The 19,432-nt window shown below is 42.8% G+C and overlaps 1 protein-coding gene across 2 annotated transcripts; it reads left to right on the plus strand.

The window, feature by feature from the left end:
* The first annotated feature begins 4,572 nt into the window (after positions 1 to 4,572).
* TMEM171 (transmembrane protein 171) lies at positions 4,573 to 19,255 on the plus strand. 2 transcript variants are annotated; one of them, XM_030969150.1, is made up of 4 exons: positions 4,573 to 4,705; positions 10,719 to 11,412; positions 12,464 to 12,605; positions 18,720 to 19,255. In XM_030969150.1, the coding sequence occupies exons 2-4, from the start codon at positions 10,782 to 10,784 to the stop codon at positions 18,943 to 18,945; spliced, it is 999 nt and encodes a 332-aa protein (XP_030825010.1). In that variant the 5' UTR covers positions 4,573 to 4,705; positions 10,719 to 10,781; the 3' UTR covers positions 18,946 to 19,255. The 2 variants fall into 2 exon arrangements, with proteins under 2 accessions (XP_030825010.1, XP_030825009.1); XM_030969149.1 differs by lacking the exon at positions 4,573 to 4,705 and adding an exon at positions 5,051 to 5,210.
* Positions 19,256 to 19,432: the final 177 nt, after the last annotated feature.

Here is a 19,432-nt window from a genome sequence, read left to right on the forward strand (position 1 = left end):
TTAGAATTTCCAAAATGCCTTTCTAACACATGGAAAGATTTCCTCAAGTCCAGACTAGGTCTCTACCTACACTGAATGAGAAGAAATAGAAGATTTCTGCATTCCTCTTTCCTTCCTTCCTTCCTCTGCAAGACCAAGGTGCCCTTCTACAGGACTCAATTCCTGATTGTGAGAAGCAGCATAGCCTTCAGCCAGGGAAGGTTGTCTGCGCCAGACCCCTTTTCTGATGGGTGCAATATGTTGTCTCGGGCTCACTTCCTCATTCCAGCACAGTGCAAGATGGATTTCTGGTGCCACCAAGTGAAACAGCTACCATGCCATTCTTTTAAAAATCAAATCCAAGCAGAGTAAGCAATCCCAACAACTTAAGATACAGATTTGAGATATGGATCTACCTCTCCTGGCCAAAACAAAGCTATTTGATTTTTATGAGGGTTAATGCCTAACCTCTCTGAATTTCATTAATTTTTAATCATTTCTCTCTCACTTCCTTTCAATACTTACAGGGGGCTTATAAGAAAAATGGGTATAGACCTTTCAGCAGGGCTGGTTGCAATAGGATGAAGGGTAATGGTTTTAAATTGAACTAATGGTAGATGTAGAGTAGGTATAAGGAAGAGATATTTTATGATGATGGTGGTGCAGCACTGAAACAGGTCACCTAGAGTGGTGGTAGCTGCCCCATACCTGGAACCATTCACAATCAGAAGTGACAAGGCTCTGAGCAATCTGATCTAGCTGGAGATGCCCCTGCTCATTGTAGGGAGGCTAGAATAGATGACCTTTAAAGGTCCCTTCCAACCCAAACCATTCTGATTCTGTGATTCTATGATTTACTAACAGAAATACAGTTGTGTTGACACATCTTTTAGAGAGGTTTGGAAAGATGATTTATTAAGAGAAGATGGTGACCATCAGCCAAGTCATGGACACTCCTGGCATACCCAGGCTCTGAAGAGAGCAGTAAACTTGGTCATCCTATTGTGTATTTCTCTGTTGCTCCTGAGATGGGATCATCACAGGTCACAAGGATGCACTGCCTGAGTGTACAAATGCCACAGACCCAAGCTGCTGCTGTTTTGTGAGGAGGGTGTCAGTCCCCCATTTATCCTCCCTTATAGTATACCCAGCAACATACTCTTTCCTGTGGTTCTTTTGTAGCCATCTGCTGAATAACCCAGAATAACTATTTCAGGATTAATTAAGTTTGGTTCCAAAGCTTACTGAATGTTGGCAGCAATGATTTTGTCATTTCTAAGCCTATAAATGGACAGTTTTAATAAAATAAGTGTTCTATATACTTGTATTTCTAAGTGTAAATCTTTTGAGTCTACCTCACTGTGTTTTGGTTAAATTAACCAAAACACACAGTTCTTCACTATTCAGTCAAGCTTCACACTTTCTGTGCACACCAACTTCTTAGTGTGAACTGGCTTCACAGAACCTGGCGGGAGCTGGAGACCTGGATGACTCTTGACTTCTGCATCATCAGCTCATTTGTACCATACCATCACAGCAAGCAAATAGCGATTATAAAGTGAAATTTACCATGCATTTCCTCCATGCACTCTTCAGCAGCTCCTCCTTCAGAGTATACTAACAAAAGGTCAGCTGTCATTGAAACAAAGTGAGTAGCATCAGCCTCGCTGATTAAAGGATCTTCTACAAAGCTTCAAAGCGTGCTGTGAATTATAAACACTAGATATTTCTATGATGGTTACATTTTCACCGAGACAGTTTAGAACAGTCTGGATTCTCTCTCCTTAAGTGTTCAAACATCTGAACACATTCTGCAGATCACACTTAATGTTTTGAGCTGAAGCACTGTCTCAGCACATCCAGTATTTCACATGTCTAATTGCAACAGCTGTGGTTTTATTGACCCATCTTACATTGCATACAACATATTACCATCTCTTCCATGCAGTAGAATTTTAATCTAGAAGTGACCAGCATTTAGTCTTACTTGCTGCATTTGTGCCCTTGTTTCTAGAGACCATCATCTTTAGGCAAACAATTCAAACCAGTTGTCTTTGACATTTATAAACATGTTTGCTAAATAAAAAAAAAATTAATGCAAAGTTATAATTTCATTTATATTTCATCAGATTATTGCTATAAGTAGTGACTTCCATCAAAATAGCCTCAACTAATTCCCAATAAATAAATCATGAGCAGTTATATTTCTCTGCTCACCATCCCAAATGGTAACCTTCTTGTCAATATCTTCATGAGTGTTACTGACTGTAACCCCAGAAATACTGTCAACAGCAGTGACTTTCTGGTACCTCTGGATTCCCTGTCATATTCCAGCTGTGAATGTACTGCATTTTTTCTTAGCTCTAGCACTGCTTTCCATGCCAGTCAAAAATACTGTCTCTACTAGCACTAACACCCAAAAACTACTGTCATACAGCTATGTCCAGTCTTAACATAAAAACTCTCTCAGTACCTTTCTGTATGGTAAAAACCAATATGGCTCTGTTTTTGCCAAATACTATCACTTACGGTGTGGACTTTAAATATGCATTACTTGTAGCTCAACAGTTACTATTTTAAAAGTTTAAAAATTATAGTTTTAAAAAAATTTCTTATCTAAAATCACAGCATATGGCTCAAGATTACAGTTTTATGACCGCAGTCCCATGGCAGGAATCAACAGCCACTTAATGCACTGAAAACTCATACGAGGCTGAGTCAGAATCTTAAGAACTGAAGAATGATATTCTTTCAAACCCTTCTTTCATTATGGATGTCAAGTCCTTAAGCTCAAGACTACGAGAAATCCAAGTGGTGGATGAAGGGGAAAAGCTGATGACAGTCTTCGTAGACAGAAATAATTTTTAGGTAGATGCTAGCAAACAAGCTTGTTAACTGTTACAACTGGCTTTTTTCCTTTTTTTTAAGATAAATTCTTGACATTTTAAGTTTGGTATAAGAAGTATTTACATAAAATAAAAAACTATTTATGTAACAGGAAAAGAGAACATATATCACAGCAGTGGTCCAGTAATTTACTAGTATCAGAGAACCAAAGAAAGCTTAGCCTGACAAAATACTTCATCCAGAAATGTGCTCCACATAAGTGTTTTTATTAATTATTTAAGCTCTATGTTGAAAAAACATTGGAACCAGAATCAGGTATTGGAACACTGACATATAAACATAACTAAATCTCTTTATGTCACTGCTGTCCGACTTCATAAAATAGTCTGATTCTACCTTTGATGCTTTGTCACTCTTGGCAAGAATTAGTCTTCAGCTTGTGTTTTTAAACAAGCACAGCTCATTTTTTTTGTTGTCTTCAGACTTTTAAAAAACTCTTTACTGGACTATTTCCCTCATCATAGAACACAGGAATTTATTATTATTATTTTGTTACTTCCCAATCTCCTTACCCTGAGACCCTTCACAGCAGTAATGTGAGTGTTATACAACTGAAGCCCTTGCAGTCAATGCAGTCAATGGAGGATGTAAAGCAGTTGAGACAGCAAAGGGTCATTAACACTCTGGAGTTTACAGTTCTGGAAACCTCAAAGCCCCTGACAAGCTCCTTCCTACACCCAACATATATCTTCATACACTCTTTGGTTATCAATTCAATTCCAATTTTTCCTTGCTTGCAGATTTCCTGTGAAAAGCTACAAAGAATTTTCACCCAATCATACTGTCTAACCAAAATATCTCTCTGTCAAGCAAGACTATAATCACTCTTTTCCTCCTGCCATCTATTTTCCAAATATCACTCCATCCCTGTTCTGGCTGATCTTATTTTGACTCACATAAACCCAAATGGATTCACCCACACCTCACTGGTTACCAGGCTGTGCTAACTACCTGGGCAAACTTCAGTCACATTGTCTTGGTCCTGCCACTGCTATAGCATTTACAAATCTGCATCTTGATCTTCCTTCCCTGGCTCCTCGTCTACTCACACAGCTGCTTCTTGCATGTCACAACTCTCTCATCTCAGCTACCAAAGCCAGCTTCTTCCTCCTTCCACTGTACCTGGCAACAAAGCCTCTTCTTTCATTTCCACCAGCTAAAGTGGCTCATCACTGAAGCAGATCTGTCATATCTAGGCCCAGCCTGTCTCTAGCTTTCCTAACAAGTTCCCAAGCGTGTGGAGTAAGGCAAGCATTGTTAAGGGACTACTACAGCCTCCTGAAGCAGAGCCTGGCTCTAGCCAATGCTGTGGGTAAAATCCGTGTATGGGCCATTCACTGGAGAGGTGCATCCGAGGATTCTTACGGGTCCCTTTCAACTCAGAATATTCTGTGATTCTGCGAAATGGGAAACGTGGCACCAGCACCCTGAGGGGGGCTGCTCGGCTGCCTCACTTCGAAGCCGCAGCTATTTCAGGGGCACACTTGACTTTGGCCACGTAAACCCCACTCCAGAGCTACGTGCCACAGCCGTGCCCTGCGAGTAGCACCGACACCGACACGGACACGGACACTGCCAGGCGATCTCCGAGCCAGACAGCGACGCCGGGCCGAGCCAGGCCGGGCCGCCGGGAGCCACAGGCAAGCCGGGCCGGGCCTCGGCCGGGCGGGGCGCCGGACACAGTGGGGGCGGTGCCGCCGCGCCCGCGCTCCCCAGGGCGGCTCGGCGGGGCCTGGCCCGGCCCTATCCTGCGCCGCCGGCCGTAGGTGCTTAAATAGCGGCGCTTGCCGCGCTGCTGTGTCCTTCGCTCCGCTGCGAGGTGACGGCCGGGCCTGGAGCCCTTCGTCGAACGCGCTTTCTCTACCGCGGGTCCCTGCGGCTCTGCTGCCGTGGCGAGGCGGGCGGAGGGGGGGGGGCAGGCAGGCAGGCAGGCAGGCAGAGAGCGAGCGAGCGAGCGGGCGAGCGAGCAGGCGGCCCCGGGCCGGTCCGCGGGTTCGGGAGCGGCCCGGGCGGGCGGCTTGTCCTCCGGCCGCCGCCGCGAGGGGCGAGGGGCCGCCGCGGGCGGGCGGACGAGGTCGCGCCGCGTCTTCCCGCGGCCGCCGCCGCCATTCCCGTGTTTTCACTCTTACCGGTGTGTGTGAGAATTATCCGGGGTGTAAGTGTCCTGTCTTCCCTCTGGAGTGCCCACTGCTCCCCACACTGCTTCCCCTCTGCGGCCTCAGCCATCCCTGAGGGAGGATGGAATATCTCTGAGGGGGTTCGGCAGTTTTTCTGGGGTGCAGTATTCCGGTGGCTGATGCTGGCGTGCAGCTGGGACGGCACAGGTGAGGAGGTTCAGGTGCTGCTCCGTCATGGAGAGGTGATGGAGAGGTTGCCCTGCATCGGTCCTCTCTCTGACAGGATGCATGGCAGTTTTTGGGGCATGGTTCATCTTCCTGAAGGTCTTACTGTGACTAAGACTAAGTGACTTAGAATAGACTCTGCCTGATGGGCTGATGCATGAGGAGGGGTGTGCCATGGAATGCTGCTTTTCCTAAATGGAGTAGAGCTTAATCGCTTGTCGTTAAATTGTCTGGCTTAATGCCCTAGGCTAGCCTCAGGAGATGGGACAGGATGGCTTTAGGTAGCTTTTGGAGCCCTGCATCTCTCTGATGGTCTTCATGGCCTGTCCTATGGTCAAAGATGTGTAAATCTTTTTGTTTTGTGCCTTTTGCTGCTTTGAGATATATCAGCCCCCTGGGATAGACCTTCCTGTGAATTTCCAGAAACTGGTCTGTCATGTGTTAACTGTGTGAAAAACATCAGCGCTGTTGTTAAAAGTATCTTGTCTGCTTTCTGCCTGGTCTCCCTGCAGGTTCTCCACAATATAGGAGCTGCTTTGCCAAAGCTCGTGTGCCATTAGTGTCTCATGTAAAAAGCATCCCATCAACAAGCATGGGACCCTTCAGAGCTCATTTTTGAATCTAGGTGCTGTCCTAGTTGCCTACATGGCATCCAGTCAATGGGTTACCAAGCTTTGCTTTGCAAGCTCCTCACTGTTTAAACAGACTTTTGGGGTCCTCCTGTCCGACTGTGGTGTCATTATTCTTCCTGGTGAAGTGAGTGAGGGACGTTTGTGGGCCATCTTTCACGGTAGCTGCTTTTCTCTTGTAGCCCGCAGGGACAGGAATTGGCAGCTTTGCAGAATGCAGTTCTGTCTCGCACAGTCAGAATCCCTGATTTGTGCTGATTTGTGGTAAGAAAGATCCCTGGTGCACATATCTCTGGAGACTGGCAGGATTCATCCCACTTTCTGGAATTTCCTACTGCAGCTGCTTTCCAGTACTTCTCCAGGTGGCTCCTGCCCCACCTGCCTTGATCATAAATAACTGCACAGCATTACTCTTCCTATACTGTAAACTGAAAAAATAATTTTCTTGACCCCAGTGGGCAGAGTTCTTGTGGCATCCACTCCTAGCTTAGAAGTCTTTATATGTGCTGTCTAAATCCTGAAATCTTTTATGCTATCTGAGTCTTATGTTCCTTGAGATAAGAGCACTGTCAGGTTAACTAATTAGTAACTATGTGCATAAGAGACCAAATTGCATGTATTTGGCATCTCAGAACTTGTTACAGCTTGTAGTTTTGTTTCTTAAAAGTAGAAAACTGAAAGTACATCCTGTTGGGCATTTCCCATTAGGTCTTCAAATAAGTGGTTAAAAACATCATGGGGAGCAAAGAGCGTTGGAATGAAGGTTGCACATTACAATATAGTTTAACCAGCTGTACTCATGGATGAGTGTCTCTGGATGCTAGGTTAAGAGTCCAGTCCAGGTGGAAACTGGGATTTAATGAAGATGGTGTAGGTACAGAAGCAGATATGAGCAAAGAAAGAAATTCAGACATGGGTAGCCATCAGCGTTTTGATATGGAAGTTAAACTGAATGAAGTTGAGAGCATTTTTCCTTACAAGTAGCTTGACCATTAAGGAGTCACGGTTTAATTTGAAACCTGGGGAAAAGAATAAAATGTCACTGAAATAACTGCACAGTGGCAATAGCAACTTCCTAGTAGTGATTCAAAACTTGGAAGCATAGGTGCAAAAATGGAAAAATTCAAGTCCTTTAAAAGGATAGCTTATAAATTCTAATGGGATTTCTATTGTGGACTAAAACTGACAGATTATATAGTTTTTGAAATAACACAGATTAGACCTGAAACTTCTGCATGAAATTATTTGTGTGCTTTTGCAAGCCACAAGAGGGGGAATGGGACTTACTCTGGGAAGGGTAAAACAGAGGGGTAGCAGTGTTTTAATTGTTACAATGCTTTTCTTTTAATTCTCTTCCTGAATTCATAATGTCTGCAAGAAGCTATCAAATTTCATAAGATTAAGGGCAAGTAACTTCATAGCTCTGGTGTTTGCAGTGGAAATCTTGGAAAATATGACCTTGGAAGGCTCAAGAAGAGTTGTAGGTGAAGTATTTTTTTAGTGGAGTTGTCCATAATAAGAAAGTTGTATTACAAGTGTTACACAGAAAAATAACAAGAAATCGTGAAGTTATTTGCTGTTCTATATACCTGGCATAGGCCTGATTTACAAAAAGGTAGAGCACTATATAATTTGAGCTTATAACCAGGCTTGTTTATAACTATGTTTACAATTCCCTCTTCCCATCATACTTAACAGCTTCTACACTACTGGACTGTGTTCTAATGGCTTCTGAGCTGTTACGTCCATGTCTGCTTTCAGACTCGAGTTTAATATGAAGGGAAAATTCCTTTACATAAATATGCCTGTGGAGATATGAGATCTAGTGGCAGTATTTCAAGCACATAGACAATAAAATACTTGCCTCTTTGTTAAAATACTTTTTCTTGAAACACAGGAAATAAATTTAATCTTGCTTTGAGTTTTCTGATAAAATTTCATGGTAGCATAAATGGAAATTAGTCCTCCGTTGGATTTTCCAGCATAAAATCCATGGCTTTCATCTTCAAAGCCACAACAGACTGTTCTGAATATTCCTTCTTTGTGGCCTGAAAGAATGAAGAAAATGTGTACATGCCTAATTTCTAATGTGTTTTAGCTTAATCCCATAACAACAAGATTGGTGGAAGAGAAGCAGGTACTGTGTTGGAGTAAGGAGGACAAGGCTCTAGATTTTTCTTTGTAATGGATATATATTTGAATTTACTTTTTTTTGCCTTCACATTATTTTATTTTGTTTTGATTTGCTTGTATTTAAGACCATGTTTTCTTCTCTAGAGGGAACTGCGAAGAAAGGATTCAGGGTTCTCTGTAGAATGTTGGTGTTATAATGGTTAATGTGCCTCAGCAGAAAAGTATCTCAAGACAGTTGTGTCTGAAACCAGGCTTTGCTGGGTTTTATTTATGTATATGTGTGTTTCAGAGGTGTTTTACTCAGCTATGTACACTTAGTAAGTCAGGAAACCTGAGCCAGCTCAGATAATTTATGAGAATGGGGCATATACAGTTATCAGAAAGAATTTTATTAACTTAGCAAAGACCACTAAAATTGAAGAGGTGACCATTCCAGTCTGTGTTTTTCTGCCCAGAAGTAGAGCCTTCAGACTGACTTCAGCTCATGCAGTATTGAAAGTGTGCTGGGCTAAACATCTTCAGTTTGAAATCAGTCAGGATACGTTAATTTTTTAGGGATTTTTCTTGTTTGTTTTGGTTTTATTTTCTTTTCATGACACACTGTCCAATCTTTAGTGCTCTTTGTAACTTTTTCCCCTCCCCAGAGTGAATTGGATTCTTCTACCAAGGAACCCTCAGTTAGCAGTTTTTCAAACCTATCGTAGTAGAGGGTTCTCAGTAGACTAAATTCAAAACACTGAAGAAGCACTTAGCAGTCATAGTTTACAAGTTAACTGTGCACAGTAATGGGATACATTAAGGGATGGTCCCTCAGTTCTGCTGTTGAAGATGGCCAGCTAAGAGACTTGGTTGCTTCCTGCAGTGGCTGCCTTGCTGTGTTTCCTTGCCTCTCAGATCTTGTGCTTTGCTTATTGAGCCTTTCACCTGCCAGACGTAGTCTGCTTTCTCCTGTGCTCTTGGGGGGCCTGATTTGATGTTCAGCAGTAGAATGTGTAACAATTTCATCATTCATGTATCTCCTCAGGCAGTTCTTTAACTGGATTCTACACTTAAAAGTGGCTGAGTAGTGACTCTATAGATTGCCTTGCATTGCAGGTAAATAATTGTGTGTTTGAGTCACTAGCTGGTTCTATGATTGTGTTTTGTTTTCATCCCAGTGGACACTGCAGTTACTGGGGAGTGACACAAACCTTTTTTTTGGCTGCCACATGTTCAACAGTTTGCTTCCAGAAATCACACGGTACCTTGTTTTTCTTGTGGAATAAGTGTACAAGTGGCGTATGTAAGGAGGATCCAATCTGATTTGTTGTTTTATCTGAGTTAGTAACAGGACAGTGGAAGTTGATAGAGAAAAGAATGAAGGTTAACTAACAAACAGCAGTAACTAAGCTGATTCCCTGTTTCCATCCATGGCAAACTCCACCAGTCCCTGCATATCGGTCCTTATATATCCAAGACATAGGTGAAATTGTCTGTCATGGGCAACTGCTGATGAGGGGAAGAGGGCAGTGTCAGAACGCTGCAGCCTAAGCATGCCTAAGTACTTCCTACACTTGGTAGGGAACAGCTTTCTTGTGGTCTATCCATGAGACTTATTTTCCATAGTCTAAACTTCTCCTGTGTTTCAGGTTGGCTTTTGATGGATGTTAGCCAAGATTTCCATGGTTGCTAGTCACCATCTGCTGGCTAGTGTCCCTCTGGCTCTGTAGGCCAGTGTGTCAAAGTAGCAGAAATTTCTTTGTAGGTAACAGCGGAGTTTGGTGGTTTTTTGTACTAGAGCTCACTGACTGGAACTCTGTCCTAACTTTCAGTCAGGCTTCCCTTGCCCCAGTAAATCCACATCCAGCTGATTGGTTATCCATGTGACCATATGGGCTGTTATTGGCCTCAAAACTGTTTTCTGTTTTCTTCTATTTTGCTGCTGAATCTAGAGTCTTGTGGGCTCAGAAGTCTTCTGGGAGTAATCTTCATTAATTTATTTTTAAAGATCTTTTGAGCAAAGACAAAATTCTCAGAAGTAGGGGGAGTTGAAGGGAGATGTAGGAGCACTATGCTTACCAACTCTAACTATGAAATCAATGAGATTTGAACTGGTCTTTAGAATGTGTTTTGTTTTGTTTTGTTTTGTTATTTCAGAATGGAGCCAAAAATCATCTCAGTATTTGCTTTTGCAGTAGTGTAGGACAGGAAGCTCATTTAAAGAGAGAAGCAGAAAGGTCTTTACTGCCTGTGGAAAGAGAAGCAAGATTTATATGCTTTGAGAAAGTATGTAATAGAATATTTACTTGGTTAAAAAGTCCAGTAGTCATTGTTCATTTGCATTAACATACTGTCTCTCACAAGCTGTCACTTTCTGCAGTTCAGCACAAAAATTTCCTGTAGCTTTCTCTTTTCACAGGGAAAGCTAAGTTGTCCTCATTCCAAATATTCAACCTTTCAAAGTAAGGTCCTATTAATCATAAGATTATTTCTCTAAAGAAACAATTTAGCTGTGCACAGCAGTTACAGTATGTTTAAGTTGAATTGTAAAGCAAGTTCTGTCTTTCCATTGGCATTTAACAGCAAACTTGAGTAGGCCCTGTAATCCATAGTGGAGGTACTGCAAAACAGAAAATACAGGAGCATGCACAATAAAGGCTGAGTAACAAATTTGAAAGTAAGAAATATAATGTAGCTAATCTTGCTGGGTTGTTTTCTTCTTTCAGTTTGTTTATTTTCATGTTCACAGATCTGCTGTAGTTTGCTGCCATTTATTTCTAACAACTCATCTGCTTGAAGAGATTCTGTTGTAATGTATCCAGTGGCTGTTCCTGCGCCAGGAGGTGAAGGAAGTAATGGACAACATGGGAAACTTATTTTTTGCCTTTTTGTTTTTGGAGCTGTGTTGCTCTGTGCTGGATTCCTTCTTTCAGTCTTTATTCTCCAGTCATGTCCATCTGGAAGCTTCAGTGACTGTAATGAGGTCCTTAAGGCTGTTGGGCCAGTACTGGCTGTAACTGGACTGGTTTGTGTTGTACTGGCACGATCAAGGGCCAGGATGTATATAAGACAAAGACAATTGCAAAATGAGCAGGTGTACAGCCTTGTTTTTTGTCGTGGGAACTGTCAGTTTGCCCAGTTTCTCATATTTGGATTCCTGTTTTTAACTAGTGGAATGTTAATTAGCATCCTGGGCATTTGGGTTCCTGGTTGCAGCCCTGGCTGGCATACGATACAGCTCAACCACACTGGCACTTCTGACACAGACCTCCAGGGCTGTGGATTCCTGTCACTTCAAATCTTGGGACCTTTGATTGTGCTCACTGGGTTGTCTTTCTTTGTGATAGCTCATGTTAAAAAGAAGCAAAACTTATATCTCAACCAAGAATCCTGTGAAAGTGAACAACATCCTCAGAGCCCTGAATCTTTTCAGGTTACATTAGGTGAGTGAAAAACTGAGTTGGAACTTTACACTGGGAATTAGGTGGGTTTTTTTTCCACTAATAATTTATGGCTGGATATTATTTATTTATTATTATTACTTACTTAGTATGAGCTCTCAGCATGTCAGTTCTGCCATGTCAGGACAGATGAAATAGAATAATGTTACTTGGTCTCATATGCTTTCTGTATGGTCAGTTCAGTTACCTTTCTCAAAAAGGCAGAAAATCTCTCTTTGGCATAAAAAGTAAGGTCTGACTGTGTAATAACCTGACACAAATGAGTCTAACCCCAGTTCTCTTCTCAAACTGTGTAATTGGCACTGCAGATCAGACTTCTGTGACTATATTTAAGATCTATTTTTGCCTTGAGCTCTGACCCCTTAAATAGAGCATTCTGATTCGTAACCAATGTCCTGTATTTTTAAAATTGTGGCCACATCCTCAATCAGTAAGAGATATAATTATGAGTTTAAACTCTTCAATTACAGAGTGGAAATTGGTAGATTTTTTGCTGTACAATATATTGATGTAGTGAACTGTGTATCAATAGTTGTGGTTAGTGTGCCTTGAACTACAAGTAACTTAGTAGGAAAACTGTCATAGCACATAAAACCAGTTCTCAGAGCCATTAATGACTTCTGTTACAGCACTGCAGTACTTACGGAGAAACTTAGAATGGCTTATTTTATTTTTGGGAGGGAAACAAAATACTTTCCTATCCTTAAAATGTTTCAACAGTAACTGTGTGCTTTGCACTTCGGCTTCTTGTAGACAGCCAACCATATTTGTGTTCTTTAGCTAGATAAACACTCCCCTTTGTAAGCTGTATTGTCTAAATTAAATCGTTCTTTTATAAATATGCTGCAGCTTTATTTCGGGATTATTTAGGTTTTGAATGTACCTTCAACCTACTCCAACAGCCTAGAATGTATCAATTCTGTATGTGGGATAATTTATTTTAAAAGCTAGGCAAGTAAAAATTATAGGATGCTGTTAATATAACCAGAGGTGCTCAGTTCTTCAAAGGCAGTAATTGGTGTTCTTTCCCTAGGTGATGCTGTGATGGTATTCCCACCCCCTCCACCTCCTTATTTTGCTGACCCTATGTCACCAACTGTGACTCATTGTCTTATGCCAAGTGTTTTGCCTACAAGTGAAAATCCACCACCGTACCACTCTGTCTTCAGTGATGGGTAAGATTGTTTATCTCTGACTTTAGAAATCTGAGGTATCCAAGAATTCTTTAGGTATCCAAGACCCTATTCTTATATAATCACTGTGAATTAACTACTAGGCATGACAAAGTTTTCTAGTACTTAACTCAACTTACTTCAGATACTTTACTTGAATTAGCATTTAAATACTGTTGTATACTAGGGGAACTACAAACTGCGGAGTGTCCTTTATGAGGATTAAATTATTATTATGCCTGGAAAGAACTTCTGAAGTTCTTAAATCAATGCCCCATAGTAGATTTCTTCCACAGATTGTCGGAGAGGATGCCATTGACAGCAGTGTGGTAGTGATGAGATATGCATGTTGGCAGATATTAGGAGCCTCTGTAGAAACAGAGCTGCAAGTATTTTGTGACACATACCCACAGACCTTGGGAACGTTGATTTATCTACTAATGTGTTCAGTTCTCCCATGTCCCTTATCTCTGCCTTGAGGAAGTGAGGCTTGGGGTGCTGATTGACCTTCTTCCTTCTGTGGCCATGTGTTGAGATTAAAGGATTCCTTGATGTCACAGAAGGCTCCAGCATGCTGATAAGGGAGGCTGCAAAGCTAGTTTCATTTCAAAATGTTGTACCTTACCCTTGCAGGCGTTCCTTACATACTTGGATTATAACAGAATTGCCTGATATTGACACCACCAGACTCAGGGAGCAGGAGCTGCCAACTTACCAAAGACTTGCCTGTGCCACAGGAACTTGCAGGGTTATTTATCCCCTCTGGGTTGCCACCACTAGGCTGCTAACCTGAGGGTAAAAGAGGTCACTGCGAGGGCCGCACACTAGAAGTAGTCAGAGCTAGGTGTCACATGTCTAGAGTCCCTAACTTATTTTTAGGCCCTTAATGATTCAGAAATGACTTGAATTAATATCTTTAGAATGGTCCTACATCTGCCTGGGTTTCAGCTGTGAGTAAGTTACGTGGGACTGTCATTTAATGACTTTAATTCACAAGACTGTGTGTGCAACATTGTGTCACTGAAAACTGAGAAATAAACTCTCCCACCAATTTGTTAGGTTACAAAGCCAGCATTCGTTTATTAGCAGTGCTGGAGGCATGGGTAATAATCCACACATCATGTTTGCTCAGTAACCTAACAGATCTAGTTATATTCCTGAAACTAATACATATTCATCACATTTCTTGAATACATATATATATGCTAATTATTTCCATGGACTTATTTGGATATGCTTCCAGATCTTCTGATGAATCTTTTCTCCTTGAGAGTGTCTCAAATCAGTCATCAGGTTATAATGTACTTCTCTTACTGTTCTTTGCTCTGACATACAATCCCTTTTCTCAAAACTAAGATATCAGCTACTACATATTAGTCACTGATATAAGGAAGCATTAACTGGAACAAGGCTTATTAGTCAGAGATGTAGGGAATTAACACAAGACCACAATAGTCTCTGTATTTGTACTAAGCACCGTATGGGACAAAACTAAGCATTAACCATGAATATAGGGATAGTACACTTCATACACTAAAGTTAAAAGAATTTTCAAACATCTTCCCCTAGTGCTGCACAGACCTCTTTCAGAAATATAACTGGTTTGGTAATAATTGGAAGCACCATCACTGCTCTTGGTGATGAGTATGGGGAAAGTTGTCTGGCAGGGAAGGACTTGGGAATGGTGGTCAATACCACCTAAACATGAACCATAAGTGTGCCCAAGTGGCCAAGGCAGCCAGTTGCATCCATATCAACAGTAGTGTGGCTAGTGGGACCAGGGCATCTAAATCCTCTGTTCAAGGGGAGGGGGACAGTAAGTGGCTTGTTCCTGGCAAACTGTGGGATGGGAGGCAAAGATTGGAAGAACAAGATGTTTGCAGGGATCCTCTGCTTCTGAATCTGGAGTGTGCTGGCCACACTGAAGCATGCTTGCAGTCTTATGCAGTTGAGGCAAGGGCTTCTAAGGTAACAGAAGCCAGAAGGAAAACAGTGGAGAGCTATCTCAAAGGAACTAAGGGATGTTCCTCTAGGAAGGCAACATGGCCAGCATCTCAGCTAAGGTGCCTTTACACCTGCACACAGTATGGGCAACAAACTGAAGTAATTGTAAGCCACGGTACTGCTGGAAGGCTATGACTTTGTTGCCATTCCTGAAACTTTGTGGGTTGAATCCTGTTTCTGTAGTGTGACTTTTAATAGCTGCAAGGCTGTTCAGAAGAGAGAGGAAAAGAAGTAGAGGCAGAGGGACAGCTTTTTACAGCAAGAGATTGAATGTGAAGAGCTGTCCCTGAAGAATACCTATGAGCAGGTGGAAAGCTGTGGGTAGGAGTCAGAGACCGAGGCAGCAAAGGGAACCTTTGGCTGGGGTCTGCTACAGCCACCTGACCAAGGGGAGCCCGTGGACCAAACCTTCCTGCTCCAGCACAGGAGGCATTGTGCCCGAGGGTCGTGGCCTGCAGGGGAACTTAGCCCCTCACAGCTGTTGGGAAAGTAGCTTGGAGGGCTGTGGCAATCCAGGAGACTCCTGGAATGTGTGGAGGACACCTGCCTGAGCCAGGTGACAGACAGCCCTGCCAGAGGGAATGTGGTACAGGATCTGTTGGTCACCAATGCACATTAGCTAACTGGGACAGCAGGGCTGGAGGCAGCCTGGGCTGCAGGGATCATGCGCTGGTGGAGTGTGCAGCCCTGGGGGTTGGGGGTTGGGTAAGGAGTTAAAGTTCAGCTCTTGAACTTTAGGAAAGCAGACTTCCAGTCCTTTGGGAACCTAATCAGTGGGATCCCCTGACAGACTGCCCTCAGGGACAAGGGAGTAGAAAAGAGCTGGCAGATCTTTAAGCAGTTCTTCCACACAGCATGAGAGCTGGCAATCCCCAGGAACAAGAACTCAGACAAGGGGGGCAAGAGACTGGCATGGCTCAGTAGGAATTTGCTGGTCAAAGTTAAGGGAAAGAAACCGGGACAGGTGACCTAGGAAGAGTTTGGAGATGGAAGCACAGCTGTGTAGGGAAGTTGTGAGGAATGCCAGGGCAAAACTGGAACTGAACCTGGCAAGGGACACAAAGAATAACAGGAAGGGCTTCTACAGGTACAGTACATTAACCAGAAATGGAAGGTCAAAGAAAGGATATCTCCCAATTAAACAGTGCTGGAAAAGTGATGACAGTGGATGAGAAGGCCAGTGTACTCAACAACTTTTTTACCTCTGTCTTGAATGGCAGCCTCTCCTCCTATTCAGGGGCGTCCAGGGTGGACAGCAGGATGGGGACTGAGGGGGAAAAGTCCCTCCCATTGTAAGAGAAGATCAGGTTCATAGCTATCTGAGGAACTGGAATGTACATAAGTCTATGGGACCCAATGATCAGCATCCCAGAGTCCCAAGGGAATTGTCAGTAGATGTCAGTCATATGTAGTTGCCAAGCCACTCTCCCTGATATTTGAAAAGTCATTGCCGTCAGGGCAAGTCCCAGGTGACTGGAAAAAGGGAAAAACATTGTACCCACCTTTAAGAAGGGTAGAAAGGAGAAATACTGAGAAATACCCATCAGCCCCACCTCTGCCTGGGAATATAACAGAACAGATGCCTCTAGAGCTGTGCACATGTAGGACATGCCCTGGTACCAGCACAGGCTGGGGATGAACAGATCCCAGCAGCCCTGCCCAGAAGGATTTGGGGGTGCTGGTGGGTGAGAGGCTGGACATGAGCCAGCCATGGGCACTCCCAGCCCAGAGAGCCACACGTGTCCTGGGCTGCATCCAGAGCAGTGTGGGCAGCAGGGCCAGGGAGGGGATTCTGCCCCTCTGCTCTGCTCTGCTGAGACCCCACCTGCAGTGCTGCATCAGCTCTGGGTTCCCAGCACAGGAAGGACATGGAGATGTTGCAGTGAGTCCAGAAGAGGCCACCAAGATGACAGAGGTTTGCAGCACCTCTCCTGTGAGGAAAGGCTAGGAGAATCAGGTTTGTTCAGCCTATAAAAGGGAAGGCTTCAGGGTGAACTAATTACAGCCTTCCAATACCTGAAGGGAGCCTACAAGAAGGAGAGGAGCATTTTTTTTTTACGAGAGCGTATAGTGATGGGACAAGGGGGATTGGTTTCAAACTGAAAGAAATTTTAGAGTAGATACTAGGACGAATTTCATTACTGTAACAGTGGTAAGACACTGGAACAGGTTGCCCAGAGAAGTTGTGGATGTCCCATCTCTAGAAGTGTTTAATGCCAGATTAAATAGGGTTCTGAGCAACCTGGTCTAGTGAAAGATGTCACTGCCCAAGGCATGGGAGGTTGGAAATAGATGATCTACAACATCCCTTCTAACCTATAGGCTATTCTGTGATTCTGTGGTTCAGTTTTGGGTCCTTCTTGGTGAGAGAGAGTTCTGGAGTGTGACAAAAGAAGATCAGCACAGCTGGTGGAGGATCTGAAGCACAAGTCATGTGAGGAGTTGCTGAGGGAGCTGGAGTTTTTCAGTCTGGAGAAAAGGAGGCTTGACCTTATTATTCTCTTCAGTTGCTAGAAAGGAGGTTGTGGCAAGATGGGGATTGGCCTCTTTTGCTAGACAACAAGTGGCTGGACAAGAGGAAATGGCCTTACGCTGTGCCAGGAAAGGTTTCTTAGCTATTAGGAGAGGTTTTTTTTGTGGGAAGGTTTGTAAAGCATTGGAATAGGCTGCTCAGGAGAAGTGGTGGAGTCACCATCCTGTTGGAACATCATGTGGATATAGTTTAATCTTGTGTGGATTTCTTTGTCTTGTGAACATATGTACACAAAGAAGCAGTTTTTTGGGATAGTATCTAGTGGAGTGGATAAAACACCTCAGGCTTGGATACCAAGCCCAGAATGCCTGACCTTGCCCTGTGGTGTTTTCTGATGGGGATGCTCTAGCTGGTGCCCTTCCATGCTTCCCAGCATCCTCACAGAGACCTGCTGAGCTGATACCACCTCTGAGTGTTTCACTCAATCCTGCTCTCTCATGGCTCAGCACTTGTTGGCAGTTAGGGCATCTTGACTTGTGCAAGTTGCTTCCTGAGCACTTTCATGGAAGAGGAGCAATGGCCTCGTTGTTCATAACAATGCCATGGTTGAAGATCCCAGATATGGCAGGGGTTACACAGTTCTCATGTTGGTGTCTGCTGGACAAAGGTGGTTTGCCTCTTCAAGCCCTTGCTCAGTGTCAGCAAACACTGTGCTGTAGCCGGTGCTGGATGAAAGCTGTTAGTAAGCTGAGTCATGGTCTCATCCCAGAACTGTTTGCATTTTTCCTGCAATCTGTTACGTAGCACCTCAGCACTTGTCTTGTAGTATTTCTCTCTCCTTTGAAAACCCTCATAGACCAGTAACAGCATTGAAGATGAGGTGACTGTTCTCTGTATTTGTGCTTCTCACTCAGTATTTATATGCATACAGATGTATGAATCAGCTCTGGGAGTGAATCATGAGGACCAAGCAGGTCTTCCCTTTCCTTAGGAAGCAACTGAGGCAATATGCTGAGTGCCAGGTCCGGGGTGAGATGTGCAAAGTACCAGAACAATGTGGGTTCAACCAATTTTGATACAGTTATGATTGTTAGAGGAGGATGGAGTACTTGGCTGTTCACCTTGAATGTCACTGGGAACTTTGCAATATGGTCATGTTCAGTCTGCCATGGATTGCTGGAATGCCTAGTAAAAGTTTGATTGCCTTTCATGTAAGATCTCAAAAGGCTAGGGATGGTGATTTTTTTTGGATGCAGTTCTAAGTCTAGTAACTGTCTTTCATAATGGAAGGGGAGGGACTGTGTACGTGATAAACTACAAAAGGGAAGATACATTAGGAGCTAGGGATCAGAAGATTTAGTAAGATTGTGAAACAGCGCAGCCAAAAGTAGCTAATACCCATAAGCCAGGCTGGTAATCTGAAAGATTAGAAGGGAACTTGTTTTGCCCTTCCCCTCTGAAATTGTAGACTCTTTATATGAAGAGTCATAATGTAGCCCACAGAATGAAATCCTAATGCTTATGCAAGTTCTTTGCTTCAGGGATTTTTAGGAAGTGTGTGCATGTTTATATAAATCAAGTCAAATTTCACTCGCTGTAGATAAATGAATTATGCTAACATATAGTTTTGTGTTTTATAGAGCACAGCTTGGTGATGATGAAAGAACAGTTGCTGTTAGAGACTATGAATCCGTATATACAATTTCTGGAAGCAGCTCACCTTCAGATATTTTGCCAATGCTATACCTTTCTTCTGAATCACCACCAAAATATGAAGAGAAAGCATCAATAACAAATAATGAATATTCACCATCTTCCTTTTCTTTTTCATCTGTTTCCTTAGCCACATCTGATACCAGCTTCTAAAGGACTGACAGTTCACTTAATTTTTAATAAAATATACACAGATTTACAATTTTTGAATTTATTTACATTTTGTAATAAAAGCAATAATGTTGGCTGTGTCTAATTTTTCATCAGGAAGAATAAACAATGAACCTGGATTTCAAGAAATATTAGAGAAGCCTGGGGCTCTGCTAAAGTATTCTGAAGGGAGTTCACTGCAAGAACATTAAATGCTCGTCTTGTTCTGTTCAGTTTCTATTTATAGCTGTTCTTTTTATAATGAAGCCACTAAGTAGAAACCAACTTTTTTGATTATTTTAATTAAATCTCTTTGGACCTTGAAAGAAAGAAATAATTAGGAAGTGTTTTTATTTCTGTTTTTGCATGACTTTTGTGAAAAATACTTGTTTGCAAAGTTATGGCCTTTACAAGTATTCAAGGAGCATTCACATATAGGGATGTTAAGGTTGCTACGAAGATGCCATGATGCTATGAAGAGCTTCAATGG

This window comes from Camarhynchus parvulus, chromosome Z, assembly GCF_901933205.1.
Source record: "Camarhynchus parvulus chromosome Z, STF_HiC, whole genome shotgun sequence".
In the NCBI taxonomy this organism is placed as follows: Eukaryota; Metazoa; Chordata; class Aves; order Passeriformes; family Thraupidae; genus Camarhynchus; species Camarhynchus parvulus.

What these genes read in the sequence shown, in the direction of transcription:
- TMEM171 (XM_030969150.1), top strand. Translation starts at nt 10,782, where the DNA reads ATGTATCCAGTGGCTGTTCCTGCGCCAGGAGGTGAAGGAAGTAATGGA. An exon ending in ATCTTTTCAGGTTACATTAG is followed by an intron (nt 11,413 to 12,463) that starts GTGAGTGAAAAA and finishes TTCTTTCCCTAG; the next exon opens with GTGATGCTGTGATGGTATTC. An exon ending in CACTCTGTCTTCAGTGATGG is followed by an intron (nt 12,606 to 18,719) that starts GTAAGATTGTTT and finishes TGTGTTTTATAG; the next exon opens with AGCACAGCTTGGTGATGATG.